The sequence below is a fragment of the Cystoisospora suis genome (assembly GCF_002600585.1).
Source record: "Cystoisospora suis strain Wien I chromosome Unknown contig_921, whole genome shotgun sequence".
In the NCBI taxonomy this organism is placed as follows: Eukaryota; Apicomplexa; class Conoidasida; order Eucoccidiorida; family Sarcocystidae; genus Cystoisospora; species Cystoisospora suis.
The window spans coordinates 61,618-86,200 of NW_027153722.1; the positions used below are offsets into that span (position 1 = coordinate 61,618).

Genomic DNA, 24,583 nt, shown 5'->3' on the forward strand with positions numbered 1-24,583 from the left:
CGTGCTTTTCGTTTAGATTGACAAGCAGCTTGGCGTAAGCGAGGGCCAACCTGTCGTGAAGGTGCAGATCATGGAAATTCACATGGCCATTGAAAAGCTGAAAGCGCAGGCTGCGCTGTCTTCTCTAAAAAGCGATATCTCTCGGACAGATTTTTCGCAGCCATATGTTCGAACAGTCGCGGGGAACAGGAGAATTCAGATGCCCTTCACTCTGAAACCCGTGGTTAAGGCGCACTCTTGAGCGCTGTTGCTTTAATATGTGTTGAGGACTTTCGAACGCAGAACATTGAGGGGGCGTCTCGCATCGTGTCACAGGGCAGCACGAGAGCAGACCTCTGCGCCAGATGTCAACTCTGCTGACGCCTGGAAGAATCACAGCCGCTTCATCTGGGTGGCCCATGGGAGTAGCTCTCAAAGCCACGCCCCCAGCAAACGGCAGACTGACAGGAACCTGGGAGACGCGTTAGTTTGAGTGCCCTACGACGACGAGCAGAAAGGGCACTTCGGCAAAGTACCTTCACTCTATCACGGCACCTGGAGGAATCTAGCTTGAGTGACGCCACGACACACTGCGCAGCCGGCTCCCAGCACGTTAGCTTCTCTGGATCATCGCCTCATAGAAACAGGGAGAAGGGCGGTGGGGATATCTACTTGTAACCGAGGATGCTAAAACCGGGCAGGCTGTTGGAATGCACGAGAGTGTGTTTTTTCTTGGCTTGCAGATACAATGATGCCCCCGTTGATGTGGTAGTGTTTTGGCCTTGCTCAGGCAAGAAGGGTCCGACGGATTTGCGTGTGCGTTCGACTTGCGGGTGCAAGCGTGGGACAGGTAATATACTTGTGGTGGTAGCCTACCTGAAGAAGTGAAAGATGCAACAGCGACCCCGCCTAGAGGGATTTTAGTCAGGGTTCCATCTTGTCATCGCAACAAACAAACCCGCTCGGCGGCCCCTTGCCCTGACCCTGACACCCTCCCTTAGTTGCACACTTAGCCCTGCGCGGTAATCACCCCCACTACCCCCAATGCAGCCTCCTGTCTGCTCATCTTCCTGGGACAAAGGGCGGGGCGAGAGCTCGAGCGTGATGCACTGATCATCGCAATTCCGGAAGAGACTGTCCCTTCGTGTCGCGAAGCTAACTCTGCCCGACCAATTCTCTCTGAATCCGAGAAGTGTCATCTACTGCGGCAGGCCCTCCGCTGCCGTTTTCGCCGGGTCTCGCAAGATATTTTACGCGAAAAGCGCAGGCAAGCTCTTGTTCCCTGGAGGAAGCCAGTTGGGGCTAACACACAGCGGACTACAGGTAGCCCGTGCATATCTACATGTGTAGACGGGGACAGTAACGTGGAAGAGAATAGTTACCTCAAATCCAAGCGAGCTGACTGCAATAACAAGCACGTCAAACTTTCACTGCTCATCCGAGTTGCTTGTAGTTGCACCTGAAAGACGGTACCACAAGGGTTAGCAGAAGAACGGTCTTCTGTTCTGCCATCTCCCAGGGTTTGCTCGCCGCAGCTTCTTTTGAGGAACGATTGCGTGTACCTTACTGCGCGCCGCGGTGGCGCGGCTTGCGCTGGAACAGTGCTCCCGCCTCCCTCTCTTACTGGAAGTTCGCAGACAGGTACAGAGATCGTTGGCTGATGTCGTTGACAGTGTACGGACATCACCGTAGCGGGGTCGTAGCAGTGCCCGGCACACCGCTCCGGGCCTCTCCCTTTCCCTTCCCTGGACGCAGGGTTTGAGCCAGCAACACTGTCGTGAAAATGGGCGATCGGGTGAGCGCAGCACCCGCCGCAGCCGTCGCGTGGAGCCGAAAATATCTTGCCTTGCAGACTAGAGTTCGTACTCAACAACTCCTGACAATCCTGCGAAGAAAGCAGGAGCGTAGAGCATTTCTGCGGTCGTGTCGGAATTGCCAAGAACTAGAAGCCCAGAGTAATTTGTCACCAAGCTCCATCAAAAGACGGAGGACATTCCGCAGCTACTTCGTAAGGTAGTCTCTCGGACAATCAGCAAGTCGCGGCAAGCTTAGCTGTGCTTTGCACCGCAGGGAGGGTCGGATCCAGGACTACGTGTGGGCTCGACAGAGAATCCGCTGGAGACAGACACCCGTTGTCCGTTGCAAATTTCCCCTCCTACTGCTGGCCGAGGTTTTTTTTCAAAGGCCAACAGCGGCGGGAACAGTGGTTCCTCGTCATGGGGCAGTGGTCGTGAAACTTCCAACGGGCCGGACAAGCCAGGCTGCCGGCCCAGAGATTCTCTCCCATGTCCTGACGAGGTTCCTGGCGAATCCCGTTGTGCGACCGTTGGGTTGTCTCAGCCTGGAACACTCTCGTACGAAGAGTTCCGCACCACGGACGGCTTCCAGGACACCTCGCACCACTCGGTGTCGGCAAGTGAAAGTAGCGAAAGTGCGGGCACGACCTCCTCCCTCTCGAGGGCACTCCATCGTACTCCGTCATACCCGAACACGTACTATTCCTCGTCGGAGACGTCGACGGCGACAAATTTGGTCCCCCTAGTATGTGTTCAGGTTGAGCTAGTGTTACTTCACAAGACTGTGCGATTTCATTTTCGCGCTGCAGGTCACAATCAGCCGCAGCGCTTGCTCTGTCTCTTGCGACACAGCTTACACAGATTTGCAACTCTTGACTTCGTGTCATATAACCGGTACCGTAACAATCACACTCGTGCGCGCTTTAGTCCCATCAGTCACGCGACATGAGCAGGCCTCCAAGCTCTCTATTCAGATGTGAAAAGACCTGAAAACCAAGATGTTGTCAAGGCGTTTTTTCGCAGATGTGTCCTCATGTGCCAGCAGCCGGTACTGGAACCATCATCCGCAGCCGGTCTGCCCCTGCTGGACGCCCGCGTAAAGCGCGCAATATCCAGCATTGTCGGTAAGTAACCTAATAAGACATTGAAGATCTGTGCTGAAGAGTCTCTCGTGTCGCAGCCGTCGCAAAAATATATCCAGAATACAGAGCAACGCTGAGGGAATGTGCTACCGCCGCTTGCGCCGAACTGCTCCGATCAGAACCGAGTTGGCAAGACCGTAGGAGAACGTGGGTAATCTCTTCGAGAACGACCCCTATTCTGCTTTGTTCAGCAAAGCAAGTCGAAAAGTGGTTCGCGCGCCCAGCTCTCATGGAGCTCCTGACGTCTTTGGTAGACGAGACTGAATGCAACACCTGCCTCGGAAACGTGATCCGTGAGCCCTACACTTCGTGACACCCAGGTCGTTCGCCACCCGATAGATGATCGCCACATGCAGTTATCCAAGCTGCCTGCTTCGCCTTGAAGACAGGCGCGGCGTGCAAAGCAGGGACAGTCCTTCTAGACAGCCACGTTATGATTCTCGATGCGATCCGCTACGCTGTCGAGAAGATGCACTCGAAGTGTATTGAGCACGTGAGGCTGCTTGCGGACCTGAACTCCTGTTCCACTGTAAAAACACGCGACTGCGCCTGCAGGCTGACATGCAACGCATCAGTTCGGAGACTCTGTGCTCACTCAACGAGCAGGCATGTTTCTGTGCACCATGCCGCGCTTCACAGTAGTATTTTCGTGATACCTCTCAGCTGCAGGCGCATCTCAGCGGCAACCGGTGCCAGCCTCTCATCGAAGTGGAGATCTCTGGCATACAGCTCGCCCTCAACAAGCTGAAACAGCCTGCTGAATCTTCCGCAGTCAATCCAGGCCCCCGCAGTAAACTAGTGACTATGCGAGGGTTTTTGCAGCCTGTGTCTGGGCACTGGAAAATCCACATGCCCTTTGCGCTACGGAGCATCGCGAACTTATCTTCCTGCTAAACGTTTATGCGCTTTGCCGCATCAACTGCTACTCCAACCCAGAGGAAAAGCAGTCGAACCCCGGGACGCGAAAAAGAGAGGATTGAAGAGAAGCAGCTAAAGTTGCCCCGAAGTCAACATAACTCAGCTGCCTGCTTGGCAAACGAGGAGACACCAAAAAGCACGTGCACGTCCTCACCACTCCCCTGAAGCAGCAACACTAGACAGCATTACTCCGACACTCGCCATGGAATAGCGACCTGTCGGTGAGCCGCCGCGATGATATGATTACGCAGATACAGTTTTCTTTCCGAAGCATTTGCCAAACGGCAGTTCACCAGAGCCCGGGCGCAGAACGACCGTTCCCTCTGAGCAGCACTGCCTTCTCCAGCTCCATGCATCTATTGAACTTCTCGTCTTAGGCAATGTGTAGAAGATGTAGAAACCTGCCATTACGTAATCAGGAACGAGGTGGATAACCAAACAAGGAATCTCAGCATGTCTCAAGAAGCATACAAACGACGGGCAAACAAATGACACACCGCGGCTGCGGCGACTCACGCCTCGCCGTCTAGACGAGACAGACGCACGTGAACCACTGACTTCACTGCCTCACTCGCGCAAAGCTCAATCACGCAGCTATGTCCCTTATTGCCTTGAAAAAGAATCCGATGAAGAAAAGAGAGTCAGCTCCTTCCCCCCCAAACTGTTAGTTCGCTTAGCTAAAACGTACACCTGACACTGACAACACGCTGCAAGAAGCACACCCACCCCCTTCAACAGTGCAGTTTCCACCTGCCTCACGGAAGTGCGCGGTTCAGAATTTCAGCTCGCCGTACAGCCGGTCGAAACCGATTTCTTGTCCTGCGGCCTGAAAAATGCAAAAATCGCCAACTGGCAGCAAAGACCACCTGGTGAACCTTTGCTCCCAACTGCCACCGGACTGAGGAAAGAAAAAATTCTCAACAGAAGCCGCCGGCGCTCACAGAGAAAGTACCCGCTGCATCTGAAGTTCAGTATCGCTGTGCTCACCGTTCGATGCGTTGTAAGACTGGAGAGCTTACCCTGATGATTCCATGTCGCAATGTAATCCTCCAGTTCATCGTCTTCTTTCCGCTGGAACCGCACCGCTCCACCTGCCAGTAATACGTCCAGACATTAAGCAGGCACGTCCCTGAGATTCACCGTCTCCATGTCCAGTTACACAAAAATCGGCAGCCCGTCACGGGTGCGTGCGCGAGCTTGAGCAGCATCCAAGAATACATGTGCGATACCCGGCGCAGCCCCCACAAGATTCGGGGAATATATATTGAACACTAGCCTCGCTTTCAGGGTGCGGAAAAGCCGATACGCAGAATTGCATGCGAGCGTATGGCAATTTCACGTCCTGTGGTAGATCCTGCACAAAGTAGGGCTGCTGCTCTACTGCGGTCCTGTCGGTCACGTTGACACTGCTTACAAGAATGGGCCGGTATGCTGTCTTGCCTAGGGCGCACAGCGAAAACCGATGTACACAGAAAAGAAAACCTGTTCGCTGACCTTCTCATACATCGCGTAGATGCCATCTGTAGCAACAGGCTCTTGGTCGTCCAAATCCGAAACGTCATCGAGACATTCTTCTTTCTCTTGAAGGTCCAGGCGAAGACCCACCTGCTTTACTTCTGACGAGGAAAACGCATAAAGTCTGGGTTTCCCCGCGTGATGCGGCCGGGCGCCAGAGGAGTTCGACAGAAAGAAAGTGACGCGGAGGACAGCTAGTAGGAAGAAATAACCCAAAGCTACCGCTTGCGAACTTCTTATATATATAAATATATCTGCCACACCACCACTTCCCCCGAACTAGGCACTTCACAGTGGGATAGCAGCGGATTACAGTTCAACTCGACAAACCGACAGTTGCTACCACTCAGCCGGTAGCATGGAAATTCTTATACCGACTAACCAGCGCGCGCGGCAGACGAGTACACGTAACCACTTGAGACATCCCAAGGGATCTCTCTTGCTCTTCGAGAGCAATGGCTTGCGGGTGTGCGGTTTCCGAAATGATGAAAGCAAGCGATAGAAAAATGAAACTACACACGAATCCTGTGAACGGTGCCTACGCCGTACAAACACACGAAAAGACAGATTACACACCAGCCAGCAAGCTCGCGCACTTGTATAAAGTACTTCTACTAGGCAGCATGAAGTGAAGAAGCCTTTTCGTGAAGACCAGGGAGACTGTTCCGCGCATGGGGGGCACTGGAAGTACCACCGTAGAACCACTGAGGTGGCACACAAAACCAACCCACTCGTCGAGTGTCTCCATGCCTAAAAATCAACTGTTCGCACTACACTCTCCAGAGACTCGTGCGGACTTCTGACAGATCCCACGAGCAAGAGCGTATAGGGTTTACGTATGCGCGTGCAAACATCCGGTACGCACCAGCACTCGTACCCACTCGTAGCCATACTGTTCAGCCACTGTACGAAAGTCTAATATGTGGATTCCGGAACGCACAACAAGCGAGAGTGGAAAGAGTGTGCTTCTTACACACGCAAGTCATACCCCGCGATACAGCCATACTTCTGCAGAGTGAATCATGCCTTCCCTAGCTGAACGTGCGACTTCGCTTCATTAAAACTGCTAAGCTCTCACCGGAGCTGTTTCCCTGTTTCTCGTGTTTTTGCACGTGATCCTGCGATGCCTCTTTTTGGCTGTCGTCCAGGGTTGTCTGGTTGTTCGTGGAAGTAGGGCTTGCATCCGCCTCATCGACATCCGCATCAGCGAAGTCGTCGTCGTCGTCTCCTCCTCCTCCTGCTTGTTGTGTATTATCTGCTTTTTCTGTCTGCTCCTTAGGCGCTGAGTCAGATGGCACGCCTTGTCCCCCTTCTTGTTTGGTTCCTCCCCGCCCTGACTCCCCGACGGCGTCCCCTCTGCCGGAGGATGGGTGAATCCCTCCTTGTCCGCCCTCAGGCGACATCTTATCCTCTTTCAGTTTATGCTTACGTTCATCACTCCCAGCAGTGTCTGCAGCTTTACCCGGTCCCACTGAGACTTGATTCTCCGGTCCCTCAGCCCCGCGAAAATTCCCCCCACCCTTTCCAACCGGCGAAGAGACTGACGCGGTAAAAGATCCAGTGGATGCTGGAGCCGATGTCGAGGAAGGCCGCGTCTTCGCAGTACTCGCCTGATGTAGCCGAGACAAAGCAAAACGTAGCGCACTCCTACATGAAGCACGCAGAGTGGGCGTCCGGGTCAAAAGCCACTCTACGAAACGGAGCGAACAGGATGGTGATACCGTCTCAAGGAACCTCAATCAACCCGACAATCGTTGAGAGGCGTGGAGAAAAGTCCTCTGAATGCCTTTGGACGAGGCGTGGCTCCGAAGAAAGGAATTCTCTGCTGTCCGCGCATCCGATCGTCGATGAAGAAGGCAAACCATACCTCCCCCAAAAATCCGGTTTCTCAACTACCGAAACCGAAACATGGGTGACACTCACCGAAGAGAGAGGCGGCTGCCTCCTGGCAGGATGAGAAGTGTCGCCGCTCGCGCCCGAACGTCGTAGCTCAGCCGTTCGCCGCATGAGAGCCAAACGCCATTGCTGGACCAGAAAAGGCGACTTTCCCCAAAGGCAAAAATTGACGGTTTATCCCATGTACACACGTTGCAGTATGTCCCCTCTGCAACCCTGTTCACTGTCATTCGCCACGAACTGCACCGGCTTCAGCGACACTGATACCATCAGAACTGCCGACCCTACGCACTGGTGGAACTAACAAATGTACAATGCGGAACCTCGATAACCACGGCGATGCTATCGTAACAATATGTGGACACGAAATGATTGTCCAAGCCTTTAAGCTAACTGTCCCCTTGCCAGTTTTCCATGAAAACATGCCTGGCTACGTGGCTTTCGAGGCCGCAGCGACAGCCAAAGAACTAGCCTATCACGCGCCCCCTCTGACTTATGTGTCGAGGAATCCTGAATGCAGTCTGTCTGCCGAAGGTCCAGGTAGAAGGGTAACAAAAAAAAACCCGTTCACACCGAGCCATCTTGACTACCACGCCGTCTGCCTGACCCGTGTGACGATTTGAGCGCAGTTTCAGAAAGGAAGCTGGTCATTTACATCCTGCTCCCCGTCACGCTCAATACACCTGCAATATCTACAGACACCTACTCTTGCACATCTCAAAGTAGCCGACTGTATAGTCCTCCTCTACCTAGAAGTCGCTCAAGGGCAGCCACTCTAGCTGGGCACTGGGTGTCTGAGCCGGAACAGGCAGTCTCTGCGTTGGCAGAAAACCAAGGAACGCCAGGTGATCCATACAGCTGCTGCATGTGTATGCGTATATATAGTATAACAGATCTGAATGCGGACTAGGCTCGTATCCATAGAGTGCGGCTTTCTGTATACACGCGGCACCTACAAAACAGCGCACCCTGTCTACGAGAGGAGACCCGGTGTATGCCCTCCGCTGAGGTGTTACTTCGAATATGACCCAGATGACCGAGGCGCATCACGTTATCGATCGTCTCCGCCTCACGGCTCACCTTCTCAATAGCGTCCATCACCTTCGGGCTTTGAAACTGAGTGCATCGCTCGATGGTAGCTGTACAGACCCCCACAACGCGTGCCACCCAGAAAGTCCAATAGGAAAAAACAAACTACGCACGACTTCGACATATCTATGCCGGCCTGGCTGCTTTCTCCTACCACATCACGTCCACCCACGAGACGACGAAAATACCCAGCAAATTTGTGCGTACCCGCCAGTCCCGTATAGCAGAAACAAAACAGAGGACGCGATCAGCTTACTGGCACAAGTGAAAGGAATAGCAAAGAGCCGCTGACGCAATACCCCCTGCCACTTAGCTGCTGGTTTTGTGTTTGAGGCACACGCCGCCTCGAGAAAAGCAGAGCTCAAATGTCGGTTTAAGAACACTACGGACCAACTTAACAGCAACTACGGTATCCGTTCTTTCCAGATGTGTCCTTTAAACGTTCAGGCAAATACGGACTCACCTGAGATCACGGCATTGTAGAGAGCCGTTATGTTTCTCGCGGACCCTAGTTGCTGAGAGTAGGCAGCCTGTGCAGTAGAAGGATCAGGACGTGGGCGCTGCTGCTGTTGCTGCCGGGCCCGCCTGGGCGCACCTTGGGCAGTAAGCATGTTGAGATGCGACCGTAGAGGAGAGGAGGAGAGCGGGAATAAGAGCAAGAAGGAGTAGAGCACGGTGGTGAACACGAAGGAACCGCGAGAAAAATTACAGCGTGGGAGGGGAGGAGAACCCTTCAGACTGGAAACGTAAAGCGAAAATGGTACGGCTACCGCGCAACAAATAAGGACGAAACAGTGGAGCAGAGGAAGAAGGTGCGTATAAATATAGATATGTATACAGCTGTATAGAATCGTGCATGTGCTCGACAAGAATGAGCTGGCATGCAGTTCAACTCTAGCAGGGGAAAGAGAGGTCTTCGCAAAGCAAGCGGACTATTGACAGGGAAACCAAGATAAGAAAGGCGGGGCTACTGGACGGCGTGTCCCGCACTTTAGACGGGGACGACTGAGCGTACTCCGTAACAGGGGGATCAGGTCATCTAGTATAGCTGAAAGCGCTGTCGTAACCGAGATCAAGCTGCGACCTAGTGGCACTGGACTGCTACGACTCAAAAAGAACACCCGCAGGAGAATGGGAATATATCCCGCATCAGATCAGTCAAAAGGGAACGTGTGAAGAGTTATTAGTTCACCGACCAAGCGGAGAACAGAAGAGCACAGGACAAAGGAGAAAGCGGACGACCACCTACATACAAGAACTAACAACCACACTGGGCCCGCTACGGACAGCACGGGATCTCTAGGAAACCTGTAGCAACGAGACGAGAGAACGACACAGGGCAAGAGGGAAAAAAGTGGGTGATCAACGGAGAGAAATTATCGAACCAGCCCCCAGCTCCCCGGCCTTGACGATTTGGTGACTCCCTGTCAATGGAAGGCTCGAGACCGGCGGTCAGGGCAAGAGAAGAAAGGAAGACAAGAGGAACGAAAGCCGACACCTCACGAGCTTAGGGCCGGTAGACGAGCCATATCCTAGGAGAAGAGAAAGAGCAGAACCCAGGAAAATTGAAGGTCCGTAGATCGTTCACGCCTCCTTAGAAACGCATGCGACACTCAACATCGACACCGAGAAGCAGCTGCGAGCTACCGTTGCGATCGTTGCCACAATGAGTGCATGTACTCCCCTTGTACTCCCCTCGTTCGCAGTGGAGTTTGGCATTCTGCCGTCCGTACTAGGCATTCACCCCCGCATTGCAAAAGCAGCCGTCTGCACATGTGTCTCACTTACGGCTCGCCACTTTCCCAACCGAGATAGCGCTGTCGTCCACACCGCCGAGTAACCTTCAAAGGAAAGAACCCACGAGGAACGAAAACTTTAGTCTGTCGTTAGCGGAGCGTGCGTCGTCTCTCTCGTTTTTTCTCTTTTCTTTTTTCTTCGTGTCCGTGTTCCCTGCTCCACACACGCTCCTTCGCTGTTCCACTTTACGGAAGAATCCACTTCTCGGTTCTCCCGCTGGCCCAGGAGGCAGTTGGTGTGCGAGGACGGTGCCCGTGAGAAAAAGGGAGTATAGCACACGCGAGCGGACAGAAGAAAGGAGAGTGAGGGCACAACGAGGACTAGGTAGCTGAGGGGAATTTTTTCTACCAATGTTGCTGAGGGGTCTAGATGTACGTTCCCTCCTTCCTAGTACGCTTGACGGGATCGAATTTCAGCTCATGAATACGCGATACCCCGGGCGTGGTAGTCGGAAGACAGAAGGGTGACGGGTCTTGCAAGGGTCCAAAGACGGTATCTCGGAGTGGTTGCCCGTCGAGACTCCACAGCCAAACCAGTTCTTCGCTTTCGAAGAGATGAAGAAAGAAGAAAAGAAGCATTCTTTTGGGATGCCCAGCGGGGTCCCACGTGGTTTGGCATCCTCACACATAAAAGCAGAGACATATAATAATTCAGCCCGTACCTCTTCTTTCGGTGGGGGAGTGGTTCACAAGCTGCAAGGCTTCAAATCTGGAATTGTCTTTTCTACTGGTACTTCCTCTCAGGTGAAGAAGCAATATGCCTCCCCGATCCCCTCATGTGGTATCACGACGGCATGGAACTGTCGAGCAGAGAAGCAGGAGGTGCTAAGTCGGCTGCGGGAGGTCAAGAAAGCAGGGGCTCGTGCGAAGAAAGAGAAAGGTAATGGGGACTCCGGCCTACTGAAACAGCTCAAAAAGCTTCCGAGGAAGAAAAGAAAACGGAGAAGAAGAAGAAAGGCATCTTCCTCTTCAACTAGCCGGCGGACTAGGAGACGTGGTACCACTGCTGCCCAACACGCGGCAAGACGAGCGACAATGATGAGAGAGGTTCGTATTTCCTCTCTCCTGAGAGACGTTGTCGTCTGTGTACACCCGGAGCTGGGGAATCTTGAGGGAGGAAATGCTGAAGTAAGAATGTCACGGCCACAAGTCACCAAATCCATTTGGCAGTACGCGAAAGAAAGGGGACTAAGAATGGACTCGGATGGTAGAACAGTGTGGTGTGACGACAAGCTTAGAGCGCTTTTTGGTGGGCGGGAGAGAGTCAACCTTTTCTCAGAGCTCCAGTCTCTTCTTGTGCCTCATTTGCTTTTCTACGAAGAGGGCGATTTTATGGAGCATGGAGAAGAGGAAAGAAGAAGGGACAGTGTTGTAGAGGTGGATGATGAAGGGGGTGATTTGTCAGGTTCACTTGCATCCTCTGGAGAAGACGAGGGCTACGAAGCAACAAACGAGAGGAGAGAAACACGTGGGGCACAGAGAGAAGAAGGAGGTGACAGCGGCGGCTCTAGCAGCAGTAGTAGTGGTTGTAGCCGTAGCGGTAGTAGTAGCAGTAGTAGTGATAGCAGCGCCGACGATAGCACGAGTAGTAGTGACGAAAGTGATCGTATACTTACCGGTGGTGAAGAGACGCGAGGGCCGGAAAGGGAGCGAGGGCAAGATCACAGAAACCTAAATCCAGCAGAGGAAAGAAGGCTTAGAACAGACACCGGTGGCCCGGCTGATGGCAGGCGCGCGGCACGGGGGACAGACAGCAGAGCAGCTGAGGGAGACGGTGCTAAACGAAGAAGACTACTTCATTCGGAGTCTTCGTCGTCGTCGGAGGATGAAGGGAATGCTTCGCGATCCAACGCGGGCCAGCTGGGAGCAGCTTCGAGGCCAACCAATGACATGCTTCCTGGAACTGAGCCGCAAGGACGAGTAGAGGGGAGAGGACGCGACCGAAGAGCAGTTCGGACACATGTCTCCTCCGGTGAATCCTGTCCCGCAGGGAGAGCAAGCAACTTAGGAACTGACAGGGTGGAACCGCAGCCGTTCGGTTCATCTGTTTATGGCTCTTTCGCTTTCTCGTCGTCTTCCTCTTCTCCCACGTCTGTGGGCGGTTGGCCGAGAACGTTTAGTCGGTCGTTAGTGCAGAGAGGAGGCAGTGCAAGTTTAACGGGGGATGAGGCAAGAGGTGTTTCTCCGACTTCTCCGTCTGTTCATGGTCTTGGGGGAGCTTTCCCATCTCTGGACACAGAAGAAGATGCGGAGGAGAGGAGGAGGCGCATTCGATGGGCTGTCGCTGCGGCTGTGGAGTCGGGCATGGAAGATGAAAGAGCTATGAGAAGGGAAAGAGGGAACCGAGCTGCGGGAGAAGGGAGCGGTCCTCGTGTTGCAACAGGAGAGCGGAGTCGGGAACCTGAGAGTGGAAGACGGAGACACGAGACTCACGCATTCACTATTCCCCCTCTTCCGCCCCGCGCGGGAGAAGAAGAAGATGGTCGGCGACGGATCCGGCCGACTGGGTCAGGAGACGCGTCGATTTTCAGCAATGAGAACCTCCTCAGAAGTAGCGAGCATGTTCAGGCTCAACGAACAACCGCAGTGGCCGAGGCGGAAAGGAGACGAGCTGGTCGAGATGGGGAAGACCCAAGAAGTGGCGCTACTTCCACCAGAACATCCAGTGAAAGGCATCGATGGACAAGTGAACAAAGAGGTGAAGAGCGGAAAAGAAGAAAGAGAGACGCTGAGAAAGAAGAGGAAAGGATCCTTGGTGGAGAAACGTCAGGTCGGAGACACACCGAGGAAGAGGAGAGACAGGGAAAGCGAACGCGAGCGCCCGGAGTTGACGAGCAATCTCTAGGTAGAGCAAGAGAGACCGTTGTTCAGAGTGTGGCAGCACGGGATACGGAAGAGAAGCACTGCACTGAGGTCAGGGAAGACACTGCAAGAGGAAAAGCAAGAAGAGACAGGGGACACAGCGGCGAAGCAAAAACCGGAAAAAGAAAGAGCGTCTCATCACGGCCATCGTCTGACGATGAAGACAGCGACGGTGACGTCTTGTCACCACTGTTTTCTAAACAAGAAGGGAACATGAAGAAAGAGGTTGCCGGGGCGGCGGCCCTTTCTGTCTCTTCTACGGTTCAGAGCACTGCGCCCTCTCTCTCTCTGTGCATCATATCACAGTCCAACTCTGGGGTGTGTTTGCAGCTTACACATATCAGTCGAAGCAGCGTTACTCCTTCGTTCGAGTGCCGACCGTCCAGACGCGTTGCAGCTGCTTTTGTGGAAGGTCGCCTAGCGTTCCGACTTCAATTTTTCCCTCTTTTCTCTCATTTGAAACATGGGAAAGAAGTCAAGGGCGAGGAGGGCCAGACAACAGACGGAGCAGGACGGATTCATCAGCCGACTTCAAGAAAGGACGGGGTCCGGGGGGACACGCCAACCAGTTCAGGAGCATCCAGCACTCCTGCGATTTCGTCTTCTTCGCTTAACTCTGGCTCCTCTGTTTCTTCTTCGGCGTCGACTGCTGTCCCTCCGGGCCATGGGAGTGCTAAACAAATGTCAAGCAGTCCGGCTTGCGGGTTCGCGAAGCAGGAACCAGGCGAACCACAAGGGAGTAGGGGGCAAACTACAAACAAGAAGTGTGACACAGAAAATGCTGCTACTTGTTTTCTTGAGAAGTCGTCTCCCTCGATCTTGTTGGAAGAGCGTTGCATGGCCCGGAGCAAGCAGAGCAGAGGGGATGTTGGAGACGAACTCTCAAGTTCCTCGACTGCTGAGTGGAGAGAATCCGATGCAGCATCGACTAGCGGCAGCTCTGCAGTTGACGGGTCTGCTAGGGCAGGCGACGGTCAGGTGCTTTATTCTTCGCCATCCTCTGCACCGTCTCGGGTCTTCTCTTCGCTCTCCCCCGGTCCCTCCGTCCCAGCCACTGAATCTCCGCGCACCTGCCCTGCGTCTTCTCTCTCCGACCGGCGGTCCACTGCTTGCCCGAGGACGCGAAGAGCGGAGGAAACAAACGTCACTTGTCTTGTAAGTGGTGAGCTGTCTTCGCTCAGTTATCATCTTTCTGTCTGGACACAGAAGGGCGCCAATGCTTGTCGACAAGCGACGCTATTTTTTCTCACTGTACAGGAGCGAGTGCGCAATGTGATACAAGCATTGTTTCGAGTTGGCTCTGTAGCCATAATCCAAAGGTACAGTAACGGCATCGGTGCTTACACCATATCCTGTCTTCTACTAAGACTAGCCGGTGTTTCACATGGGCTCATGTGCGCCCACTGATATCTAGAGGAATGGATGCCGTACAGCTAAGAAGAGTGCCCGTCTGAGGACTGACGTCGCATACTCTTCAGTAATGTGGCGCACCATCTGCCTTTTCTGATTAAGGTGTGGATTTTGTTTGGTTTTCAATGTATTTTCACTTTTTTTTCTACAGCCTGTCACAGTAACACTCGACCGAGCACCAGACAGTCGCAGGTTTCGGTTGCGGGGTGCGTGCCCCGTCGGAGGCCTTGATCCCTCGCTCTGTTACAGGTTCGTACTCCAGGCTCTCAAACGTAGTCGTCATGCTTCATCGACTTCGGAAGAGAACGGGAGGAGGCGAGAAGACAGAAAACAAGCAGACGTAGCAAGAGATCCTCTTCATCTGTCACACCAGGACCCCGTTTCTCCGCGGGGCACCGAGAAGCTGTCGCCTTCGAGTTCGTGCTCTCCGTCGGTTGCTGGTTCGCAGTCGTTTGTCGTCTCTGTACACGATGTCGCGGACGCGGTGCTCATGCAACGCTCAACCCCCGAAGTGTGGAGTGCGTCTGAAGTTTCTTTGTTTCTTCAAAGTCTTCGGGTGCCGGGCCTGGCTGCTGCTTGTGAAGCTTGCGCACTGGATGGCCGTGGTCTGCTTGAGCTTCAGACAGAGGATCTAGAAAGTTTCGGCGTCCAAGTAAGGAAGAAGGAAACCACTCCTTTGTTAGGTACCCAGCAACAGCACAGAGACTACTGTTCATTCGACTGAAGCTGTCTTAGACTCAAAGGAAGGGTTTTTTGCTTCCTCAGCAACTAGCACGAGAATTATGCCGGATCAGAACAGATTTCCAGAGGCTGGGAGAAGACACTGGAATGCTCTGGTCTTCACCAGTCACTCAGATTGTGGTTTGAACTACATGCACGTGGCCCGTGTCAGGGGAAGGTGGTGGCAGATAAGAACCACACGCAGGGGACGTCTTTATGCCACGCGCTTGGAAGGGGCCAGATTCTCAGCTTCCCGTCCAGTGAAGATGAGCCGCCGAGCAGAATAAGGATTTTCAGGGGCTTGCAGTGACTTCATCTGCGGTGCGGTTGCACGGTACGCAGGTCGCCAGCTGTACATGTACACGCTTCGGCGGGTGTGAATTTCGTCCGCCTATCCGTCCACAACAGGTAGTGTACAAGATATGTGCATTACGGGCTATCGTCTTGTCAATGTGTTTGAGATCCGGACTCAGAATCTCCCGCTGTAAACTACGTATCCACCTCGCTAGTTGTTGGAGGGGGGGCAATGCTCGTTCCCAAAGACATTGTTGTTGCTGTCGTTTCGCTCGTCTTCCGGTTAGGGCGCTCCATAGCAACAGAATTTCGGTCCGGGCTCCCCTGACTCCCAGTCGGGAACCACTCCGTTTCAGGGGGTTAGCGCGCAGAATGAATGCGTGCCAGAGACCTTCTGTACACCTGTATGATCGCAGATCTCAGGAAGTATGAACTGTGTTGCCAGAGTCCCTCTACTTACTGGGTGTGGCGCGTCCATTCAGCCAGTTGGAGCGGTCGGCCGAACCCAGGACTCGGTGCCCAGGATTGTTATGACGGGTTGGGCTCGAAGGTGAGAAAGCAGTTTTCAGGGTTTGTGGACTGTGCAGGTACCTCTTCTTCGGCGACGAGTCTTGGACGCAGTTCGCTCTTTGAAAGAATGTACTACAGCTCCCGCGAGTTCGGAAGACCGGGCAAACGAACGAGAAAAGGGCGAGATGCTCAGCGACAAACGGGGTACTGAGGGTGTTCAAGTGATTTCACGGGGACACGAAGTGAATGGCACTCCTAGTAGAATACAGTCGATGACACACCGACAACAGTGTTCGCTTTCAGCTTCATGCGCTTCAACTGCAGCCAGCCAGGAAGTCTTCTCATCAGCAGCCCAACACAAAAGATTTGCTTGCTGCGCGGTCCCGGTGCCGTCTTCTCCTCCTAACCTGTCCGCAGAAAGCGAAGAACCAGGAGCTTCCGCGCCGGGTGACGAGCCGGTCGCACTACGTCGCGTGAAGGAAGAGGCATAGTAGGCCCGCCTGAAAGAGTTCGAGTCAAGGTTCGGTATTTTTACGGGTGCCATCCTGTATGGGCGCAAAAGCGTGCAGCTCGGAATAGCGGAAACCCTATCTGCCAGCTCCACTGCTTTATCGACATCCCTGCGTGGAAGCTGCCTCAGATAGGCTCGTCTACGAGTGGGCGTCTCACCTACCTTTTGTCAAATCTTGTCTCAACTACTTTAAGCACACACATGAGTCCATTTCGCGGCGCGTCCCTGATGTTCACTTGTTTGGAGGAACTCATTCAGGGCATGGCAACTGTGCGAGCAGTCTGGAAGATGATTTTGTGAACCGCCCTCCTACCGATCCGGCCGTCAGCCCCGACCATGTGAACTCGCTCATCGATAGACGGGCTCACTTGAGTTGCGCTTATCCGTGCAAGTCGCGACGAGCTCCGGTCTGTTGCGGCGACGTGTGCTCACCCGCTTTATTGAAACGCGTTGCTTTTTTCCTTTTTCGGACTGAGTCGTGAGTCGCAGCTCATAGCTGACACACTAGAGTAAATCACTAATTCAGTGTTTCAGCAGAGCTCTCTGCTCGGGTGGCGCCGTGAAACGAAACGCTGCCGTACCACCCGATCCGCAGCTCCTTTTCAGTTGCGCTGCTCGCTGAGTATTTACTTGCTCCTAAGGCCACACATTTTCCTATATTTTGGAAGCTCGCCAGAGAACCCTTTGGCTTGATTTGGAGATAAAGACCTTGCGGGAAGTGACCTCTGTGCTCGCGCCCCATGCCGGATCGGTTCTGGTTGTTTCAACCCCTGTATAAATGCTCACTAGCATTACACTCGAATTTCTGGTGACTTAGTGCCTTATACTGTAAGTCATCAACCAAGAATACTTTACCTTCCCCCGATTCTGAAGCTGACGCAAAATCAAGTGTACTTCGCCCCTACTTTCGGGAGGCGGTGCACCGAGCTGCCGCGCGCGTTCTGCGCTACATGATGTATCCCCTTCGCTCGAAAAACTTCACGGCGACGTTTCCACTAAGCCGTACAACCCTCAAAGGACAAGCTGCGTCCTCCATTTGTGATCGAGTTACGCCGCTGGCTTCCGCTTGCGGTGGCGTGGCAGGACACGCCTCTCCCGGCGCTCGGGCTTCTCGCTACACACGGCAGTAAACTCCCCATGGAGTCCCCGGGCAGCGAAGACCACTGTCTGCTCATTGGCAGTTCCAGCACTTGTGTTTTCTGAACCGGGTAAACAAGAGGTGCTTGTGAAGTCAGAAGAAAAGATGTTAGCTCGGACCGACAACACAGCAGGTTCGAACACGACAGGGCTAGAAGCGGAAGTATGTACAAGTGGTTAGACCCAATCGGTACTGATTACTCCACAGATCGAATGATATCGGAATCACCGGGGTCTGTGACCGCCAAGCAACTCACGCGGAACAGCTTCCCGCACGCAGTGCCCAACTCATTGTTGTCTGGACAAAAACAAGCACAGCAGAAAATAAAGCGGGTGTTATGAGTAGTGGCAGGAAAAAGAAAGCAGGAACTAGAGTAGACGCACATGTGCTCCTTCGCCACCCGGCTCTCCGAAGCTTTGTTACGTGACCGGAGCAGAGCCAGCGTGGGTGCAACAATAAGCAGTTGAGATTACGACCAGACACGGTGACTGCAACCTGTGGGCACCTGATACCGTCACGACTAAAGTAGGCGCCCGGCAAACTGCTCGAAAGGAACTACCTCACCACGGACACCCCTTGGAGTGAACCAGAACGGAATCCCTTCCGCAAGCTCTGGCAGTATACACACCGCGACCCCCCCCCCCACTAGCATCAATCGCAGAAGCAGAGAGCTGCCCCAATCGTACCTCCGTGATAGTGGTGCACGCCACACTTCGAAAGCATGGCGTAGTACTCAATCTCTGACTTCCGCAGCGCCGGGCAGTTGTTGCTGATGATGATGAGCTTTGCTGCACACACACAAAGCAGATCGCAGTTGCTCGTGCAAGTCTGGAAAAACCGATTAACGCAGCTTCGCGTCGAACGGGTGCCTCTTCCCTACCCGCGCGCAAGCTCCCGCGTAGACTTATTTCCGTCCCGGTCCCATAGAACACGGTCTCATCCGCACCTCTCCGCAATCACGCCAACAATGCGTCACGTGAACCACATACTACCATGCATCTGTATATAGGTTCTGTGTAGCCCGGTGTAAATGAACGCAGACGGGGGGCTACGACCACTTCTCAGGAGCAAGGGACTGTCAACAATGGTACGTCCGGAGCCCGGCTGATACCACTCCCCGCTTCTCCTTACACAGTCGAGCTGAACCGTCTCAGGAAGACGTAGCAGTTGCCACAAACACGGCTGTGAATCTCCCGACTCGGCATTGCAGGGCCGTTTGAAGACAGTGTCCTTCTCAATCGGTGAGAACCGGCCATGCAGTGGGCCATGCACATCGGGACGGAAAAGACTGGTATCAACATCCAGAACGAGAAGAAACCACGTGTCGAGCAAAATCCTGCGTTTCTGCGCGCGCATGTACAAGCGCCCTTTTTCAGAACGGTCCCCGGCCCCCCACAGTTAGACATGCAAGCTTCTGTAGGACGGCCTACGAATTGCCACTACGGAAAAAAGCTAACCTTTTCCGGTTCTCAGGGCATTAATTGCAGTTTTGCAGCCAAGGCTGACTTTGCCACTCTTCATCACGAGCTGCAAGCGCGAGTTGATGCCCTCGCTTCCCGACTTCTTCACCTTCTTCGCCATTGTGGCCAACAAAGACGGGAAGAGCGGAGTGCGGCAAACAGAGGGGAAGAAAGGGATGAGGCCCACGAAAGACAACTAGAGAATTCTAGAAAAGGACAGGAAGATGACGCAAGGTCTGTGTTCAGCACGAGAGGGTGGACTGGCCCCAACCAGGGGTGCGGCGGCAAACGACCGAATGTGTTCCCACGGCCGGCCATACCACGGCAGGCGGGCACGCAGCATGCTAAGCCGGAGGCCATGCGGTCCAAAGCAGTCTGCATGCGCCGGCAGCAGCTGACAAACTAGCTGATTTGGCCAAACAGATGCGAGAGGATCGTTGCAGTTCGCCAAGCACGGCCGAAGCCCCTTCTTGGTTTACTCGAGTGCTGTCCGCAGGATGAACTTCCAGTGCGGCTAATTTCACCGTGTACAGTGTATCCAGGCTTCGCTGACTGCATTTTTTAGAGAGCATGCAGACGCTTGTTGCCCCGACAGAGCCTCTCGAGGGCTACTCGCCGCTACGGCAGCTGTCCAATGCTTCGGTAGCCACCCTCAGTCGAGCAAAGCGTCTCTCCACCACCGCATGCGAAGCGTTGGCGTAGTTTTCTCAGCACGTGTCACGAGTAAGCACGCAATTTGTTTTCCAGCGTTACAAATGACAGTAGCTGACTGGACGCGCTACTATGTGGCAGATAGGTTTATCCAAGCTTCACTAGGAGTAACTCGGCCCAGCCATTGTGATGAGGGATTGCTGTGTGCTCGTCGCCCTGAGGGGGCGTGACGCTTTTCCTCATATCTGCGACTCGAGATGAATTTTCACGGAGACCGGAAGTTCATATCCCGTCCTGCTGTGGTACGGCCGCGTCTGTGGAGCGCGTATGTCGCCCGGAATGCTAGCACAGGCAACAGTAGGTCGTGTCCGTGGCACACTCCTTTGTTTTTCGCCTTCGAGGAACTCTCGCGGCCGATCACTCCTTCCTCTTCTTTAGTGTGTACAAGCAAGCAGAAAATTATATACTGGGCCCCTAACTTTGCGGAGTTGCAGGCTTGATGCTACCGCTCGAGGTAAATTTTCAAGCGGGCTTATGTGGGGGCCAGGAAAACGAGCACAGATACGAGTCAAAATGGCAGGAGGCGCTGACCTGCTTCTTTTTTGTGTCTGGAAATACCGCTCGACCCAGTTGAGCAAGCCAAAACTGTCGCATGGCTCATTACGTCCGCTGCGAGGAACTGGACGAGGCGATGGGGCAAGACTGGGAGATCGAACACGGGCAAGCTAGTCAGAGAGAACCTGGCGCTGCCGGCACTAGACACGCATGCGTTCAGTCGACCTCCAGCTGTCCCTTTTCTTCGTCCCTGTTCTCGTCTTCTTCCATTTCCTCTTCTGGCTTCAGCTGCTCCTCCAGCGTCTTCGGGTCGCAGGATCATGAGTCTGCGGCCGGCTCGCAATCCCCACTCTGGAAACCGTCCCCATCACTCGATTCTGCTCTGTCTCCACGTAAGCCGTCATTTTGTCTGCCACCGTCTTGCTCTTCCACATCTTCCTCGGAGTGTCTCCACTCTTCCTCTTCTGGCATCGGTCCGCCATCTTCCCCTGCTCTATCGTTGCCTGCATCAGTCTGCCCATCGCAGCCTTCTCCTTCGTTACCTTCACAGCAAGGGTCTGCTGTCCTGTCTTTTCCTCTTTGTACTCCATCTGCTCTTTTCTTCGTTCAGCAGCAACTGCCTGTGCCACCTCACCAGGATCTCGAGCCTCGTCAGCATCCAGACGATAATGGAGTTTCCCCCCTGACAAGCCATGACGGCGACGCTTCCGCGTCCTCAGTGAGGAACTTATTCAATCGTTCACCGCCCGGGACTAACACATGTTCGGAGGCAACCTCTTCCAGTCGAGTTCATTTAGCAGCTGCCAGTGGGCATCCTCTTTCTAGTGGCAACAAGGACTCCCGTTCACGCGGGGAGCAGGAGCTGCTGGACAAATGTGACCCACTCCTTTCCAACTTCCAAGTGCTCGAGGAGGGCTTCGTTCATCCTTTACCATTCTGCCCACCTAGCGAATTTTTGTGGGGACGTGCGTCGGCCGAGCGACCTCAAAACTTTGGCGACTACTTCCCGAGTGTCTATCATGCAGACCCGGAGATGTACCGACAGCTTCTCCAAAGGCATTTTGGCAAACAAGTAAGGCAGTGTGACAAAACTCAACCCGCACGGAGACGACGGTGCGGTTGATATCTTGTAATGGTACCTGCAGTCTGCTGATGGCTTGAGTGCTGTTGTGGAGTGACCAAGCTGGGCTTGCACGTGTGCAAGCTCCATTCAAGACAGAAAGAGTTGGAGTGTACTTGACAGCCGTAAAGGTGGCGGCTCAGGTATACAAAATGTCTGCTCTGCTGGGAAGACTTGACCCTACGGAAGTACACTCAGTTCCCTCCACTGACAAGCGGAATGCAAGAGTCTACCTATTACTTTCTCGTCTGCTTCTGGCGACGGCAGGGGGGGGCTATGTGGTGTCGTCCAGGCACGTATGGCCTTCGTTCACGCCGGTTGAGTTTTTCTTTTTCGTCCGCCCCATTGCCTCTTCGTGACTCGCGCAGCATGTTCTGCAGTGTGCATGTGTATCCGAGACAACGTGATCAAGTCGGCTGCTTCTTCCAGATTGTTGTCACCCTTTCAGTCGCGTCGTCTTGTGCTTCGTACGCAGAAACAGGCTGAATCCGTTCGTGCTGAAGAAGCAGAAGGCGTGCCTGCAGAGTTGCAAGAGGAGTATCTCGACTTCACTCCGGCCGCGTCCTTCAAGTCAAAAGTCCTTTCACCCTTAAACTTTCGCGCCCGAGTGAGGAAAGTTGATGAGGCATTGCGGCAGCTGAATGTCCCTCCACCTCCACAGTTGCTACCTCTCCGATTCGAGAAGTTTGCACAGCATGCGAGACAGCGAACGGGGGCCTTGGCACTGCGACATAGTTGGGAGCGGACCCGAACGGGGGCTGTACCAGAAAGCCGAAAAGAGATAACACAAGCAACGAGGGGCGAATCTGACGAGGTGGAAAGCGAGCAAAAGGCTTCAGTACAGGAAGCCAGCGGACCTGCGGAAAATTGGGCGCGCGGGAACGACGGACCACGAAGTAGATCGGCAAGGAGACCGGGATCGCTGGAATACGTCAGCTCTTCATCCTCCGTTTCCGTTTGCTTTTCTTCGTTGGCCGCGTGTGACGCTTCTTCTCCCGCGTCCTCTCCTGGTTCAGCAGATCGTGTTTCCGTCTCGCGTTGTACTCCAGACTCTGTTGATGTATCGTGCTCATCCTATCGCGCTGCTAGGTCCTTGGCCTCTTACTTCGGGTTTTTCCTCTGCGCTGGAGTGCGTGTGCCCTGTCCCGCGGAGACAGTTGCTTGGTGCGTCACTCGAGAGCTCTACGGCTGGGATAGCAAGCTAGACCCCTCTGTACGGTCAAATCTGCTGGACAATCTGAAGCACAGCCGCGCCAAGCGGTTCAATCGCTTCGCTTGTCGGATCGCGTGGCCCCCTCTTGCTGCGCTGTGCCCGTACAGCGAACTGAATATCAAGGCGGCGTACAAGCGAGTCATTCCTTTGCAAACATATCAGCTCGTGCAGAATCTCTATCGGTCCCGTTTCAACAGACAGACAAATCTTCATAACTTCGCAGTAGATCAGCATGCCATCAAACAGAAGGCATTCGCTACCAGAGAAAGTGATCAAAACACCAAGCGGGCGGGGGCGAGGAAAGACACGAGTGCGAGTTCGCAAAATCAAACGAAGAGAAGCCAAGGAGGGACCGGACAAGAAGAACAATGTGTACAAGCCTCGAACTCTTCCGAGTCGGAGAGTTCTTCTCTCCGATTCAACACCAACACCGGTGCGTCAGCTACGATGTCTGCCCCTCTGCGCTCGTTTTCTTGTGTTGCATTTCCCCGGGTACAAGCTAGCGAGATTATCGTAAGCGTCGCGGTGTACCACTCCACCAAAGGAACGAAACTCGCCTCCTTCGACCTTCTTTCGTCTCAGTCACTTCTTGACTTGCGTGACGCCCTTCTCGGGTGCTGCGAGTCTGAGTTCCAGCCTGGCGTACCGCTGTTCCCTGGTAGCTGTTTTGTCATAGACGGCATCATTTACCCGGACGCTCGTGATCCTACCAGTACAAGTGAGTATGCAGACGTCCTGGTGGAGCATCTGAGATATTCGGGGAAGTTGGCTACGAAGACAAAGATAACTCTGCCCGGGAATCAACCTGCGAGAAAAGGGGTCTTGCAGCATGGCCTGGCGAGTCGGGAGCAGCCGTACCGCGGGTACGGTGATAACACTTTGGAGCAGCACGAAGAACCTGAAAAGCTTCAATCCAGTGTAGATGTGTGCCCACAACGTGAGGGATCGGGGATGCTGGGAAGACGACAAGTACTCGAAAGAAGACGCGAACTTCTACAAGACAAACACACGGGCGAAACAGTTGAGCGTGAGGTTTGCATTGTCGTGGAACCCCCCCTGAAGCGACTAGACGGCACGCTAAGGACAGGGGAAGTGGAGGGAGAGTCTGGTACAGCAATACAACACGGAAATGCGAGCATCGGTTCACTCACATCAGAAGCACTTCAGGATCTCACTTGTGGAGACACTGCTTTAAGCAGCTCCGATGCCGGGGAAGAGTGCGAAGCCGAAGAGGAGTTTGTTATCATCCCCCAACATGAGGCCGTGTTGAACGACATGCGCGTGCCTCTGCGGTCACCTGCGTGCTTTCTGCATCAAGGCTCGTGTGAGCACCGCGTTTTCTTCTGGAATTTTCGGCAGTTTGACCCCAAACGGGACTGTACATACAGTGGGGCGTACCCGGTCCGTACGTACAAACCGGCCTTGAAAACCATCGCGTGCCGTGCGTGCGAACAGAGTCTGGCCTCGAAGGGAGTAGCGAACAGTGTTCTGTGCTCTGTATATAATCCGACCTTTCTCTGCGATTCTTGTTATTCACTCCTCTTTGGAGATCAACTGCAGAGACGGATGTGGCGCGAAGAGGTCAGGAACGATAAGTCGCGGGGAGACCGAAGTAATTTTGACAGCGAAAGCAGTGGACAAAGGCAAAGTCAAGACCGCGGAAACAGTGGAATACGGTGGGAGGCGCTGCCGGCAGATGATTGTGACCCCTTCGCAGTCCACTTTGATCTCTTTAACGGGTGATGGGTAGAGTCGACGTGTCGGACACAGCGTGGCGCGTGGGCCAGAAGGGGACACGTATGTTGATCCGCTTTACCTGTGGTGTCCGGCAAAAACATTCACCGACGAACCCCAGCTTTTTGTTGTCTGTTAGTGCAGTTGAGGATGTGCTTCTTTTCGTCGGTGCGCCGACGCCTACTGTTAGGAGTCTGCGCCCGAATATCACGTAGTGTTTTCACCTCTTGCTTTGCTTGAACGAGATTTTAAAAGAACGACCTGACAACGACAG

At 53.9% G+C, this 24,583-nt stretch overlaps 5 protein-coding genes across 5 annotated transcripts in view; 2 read left to right on the plus strand and 3 right to left on the minus strand.

Annotated features, from left to right (window-relative positions):
* Positions 1-4,115: 4,115 nt before the first annotated feature.
* On the minus strand, positions 4,116-8,946 carry CSUI_002197 (uncharacterized protein; the record flags this gene model as incomplete). Its single annotated transcript, XM_068062399.1, has 6 exons — positions 4,116-4,236; positions 4,595-4,661; positions 4,823-4,926; positions 6,429-6,960; positions 8,327-8,385; positions 8,799-8,946. 5 exons carry the CDS (start codon positions 8,944-8,946, stop codon positions 4,608-4,610), a joined length of 897 nt encoding a protein of 298 aa, XP_067925627.1. The 3' UTR covers positions 4,116-4,236; positions 4,595-4,607.
* Positions 8,947-10,719: 1,773 nt separating this feature from the next.
* Positions 10,720-16,418, plus strand: CSUI_002198 (swib mdm2 domain-containing protein; the record flags this gene model as incomplete). The annotated part of the gene is made up of 3 exons (XM_068062400.1): positions 10,720-14,148; positions 14,555-15,055; positions 16,005-16,418. 3 exons carry the CDS (start codon positions 10,720-10,722, stop codon positions 16,416-16,418), a joined length of 4,344 nt encoding a protein of 1,447 aa, XP_067925628.1.
* On the minus strand, positions 15,957-19,677 carry CSUI_002199 (60s ribosomal protein). The gene is made up of 4 exons (XM_068062401.1): positions 19,034-19,677; positions 18,263-18,364; positions 16,807-17,873; positions 15,957-16,334 (listed from the first exon to the last, which is right to left on the minus strand). Exons 1-3 carry the CDS (start codon positions 19,155-19,157, stop codon positions 17,773-17,775), a joined length of 327 nt encoding a protein of 108 aa, XP_067925629.1. The 5' UTR covers positions 19,158-19,677; the 3' UTR covers positions 15,957-16,334; positions 16,807-17,772.
* An 834-nt stretch (positions 19,678-20,511) lies between these two features.
* Positions 20,512-24,318, plus strand: CSUI_002200 (snrna-activating of 50 kda mw carboxy-terminal protein; the record flags this gene model as incomplete). The annotated part of the gene is made up of 3 exons (XM_068062402.1): positions 20,512-20,634; positions 20,853-21,314; positions 21,838-24,318. Exons 1-3 carry the CDS (start codon positions 20,563-20,565, stop codon positions 24,316-24,318), a joined length of 3,015 nt encoding a protein of 1,004 aa, XP_067925630.1. The 5' UTR covers positions 20,512-20,562.
* The window catches only part of CSUI_002201 (uncharacterized protein), a 2,379-nt gene continuing 1,323 nt past the window's right edge, over positions 23,528-24,583 (minus strand). The window contains exons 2-3 of the mRNA XM_068062403.1: positions 23,751-24,583; positions 23,528-23,568 (exon numbers count right to left, since the gene is read on the minus strand). The exon at positions 23,751-24,583 is cut by the window's right edge and continues 723 nt beyond it. Coding sequence (XP_067925631.1) covers positions 24,517-24,583 — 67 coding nt within the window. The 3' untranslated portion in view covers positions 23,528-23,568; positions 23,751-24,516. The remainder of the gene's footprint in view (positions 23,569-23,750) is intronic.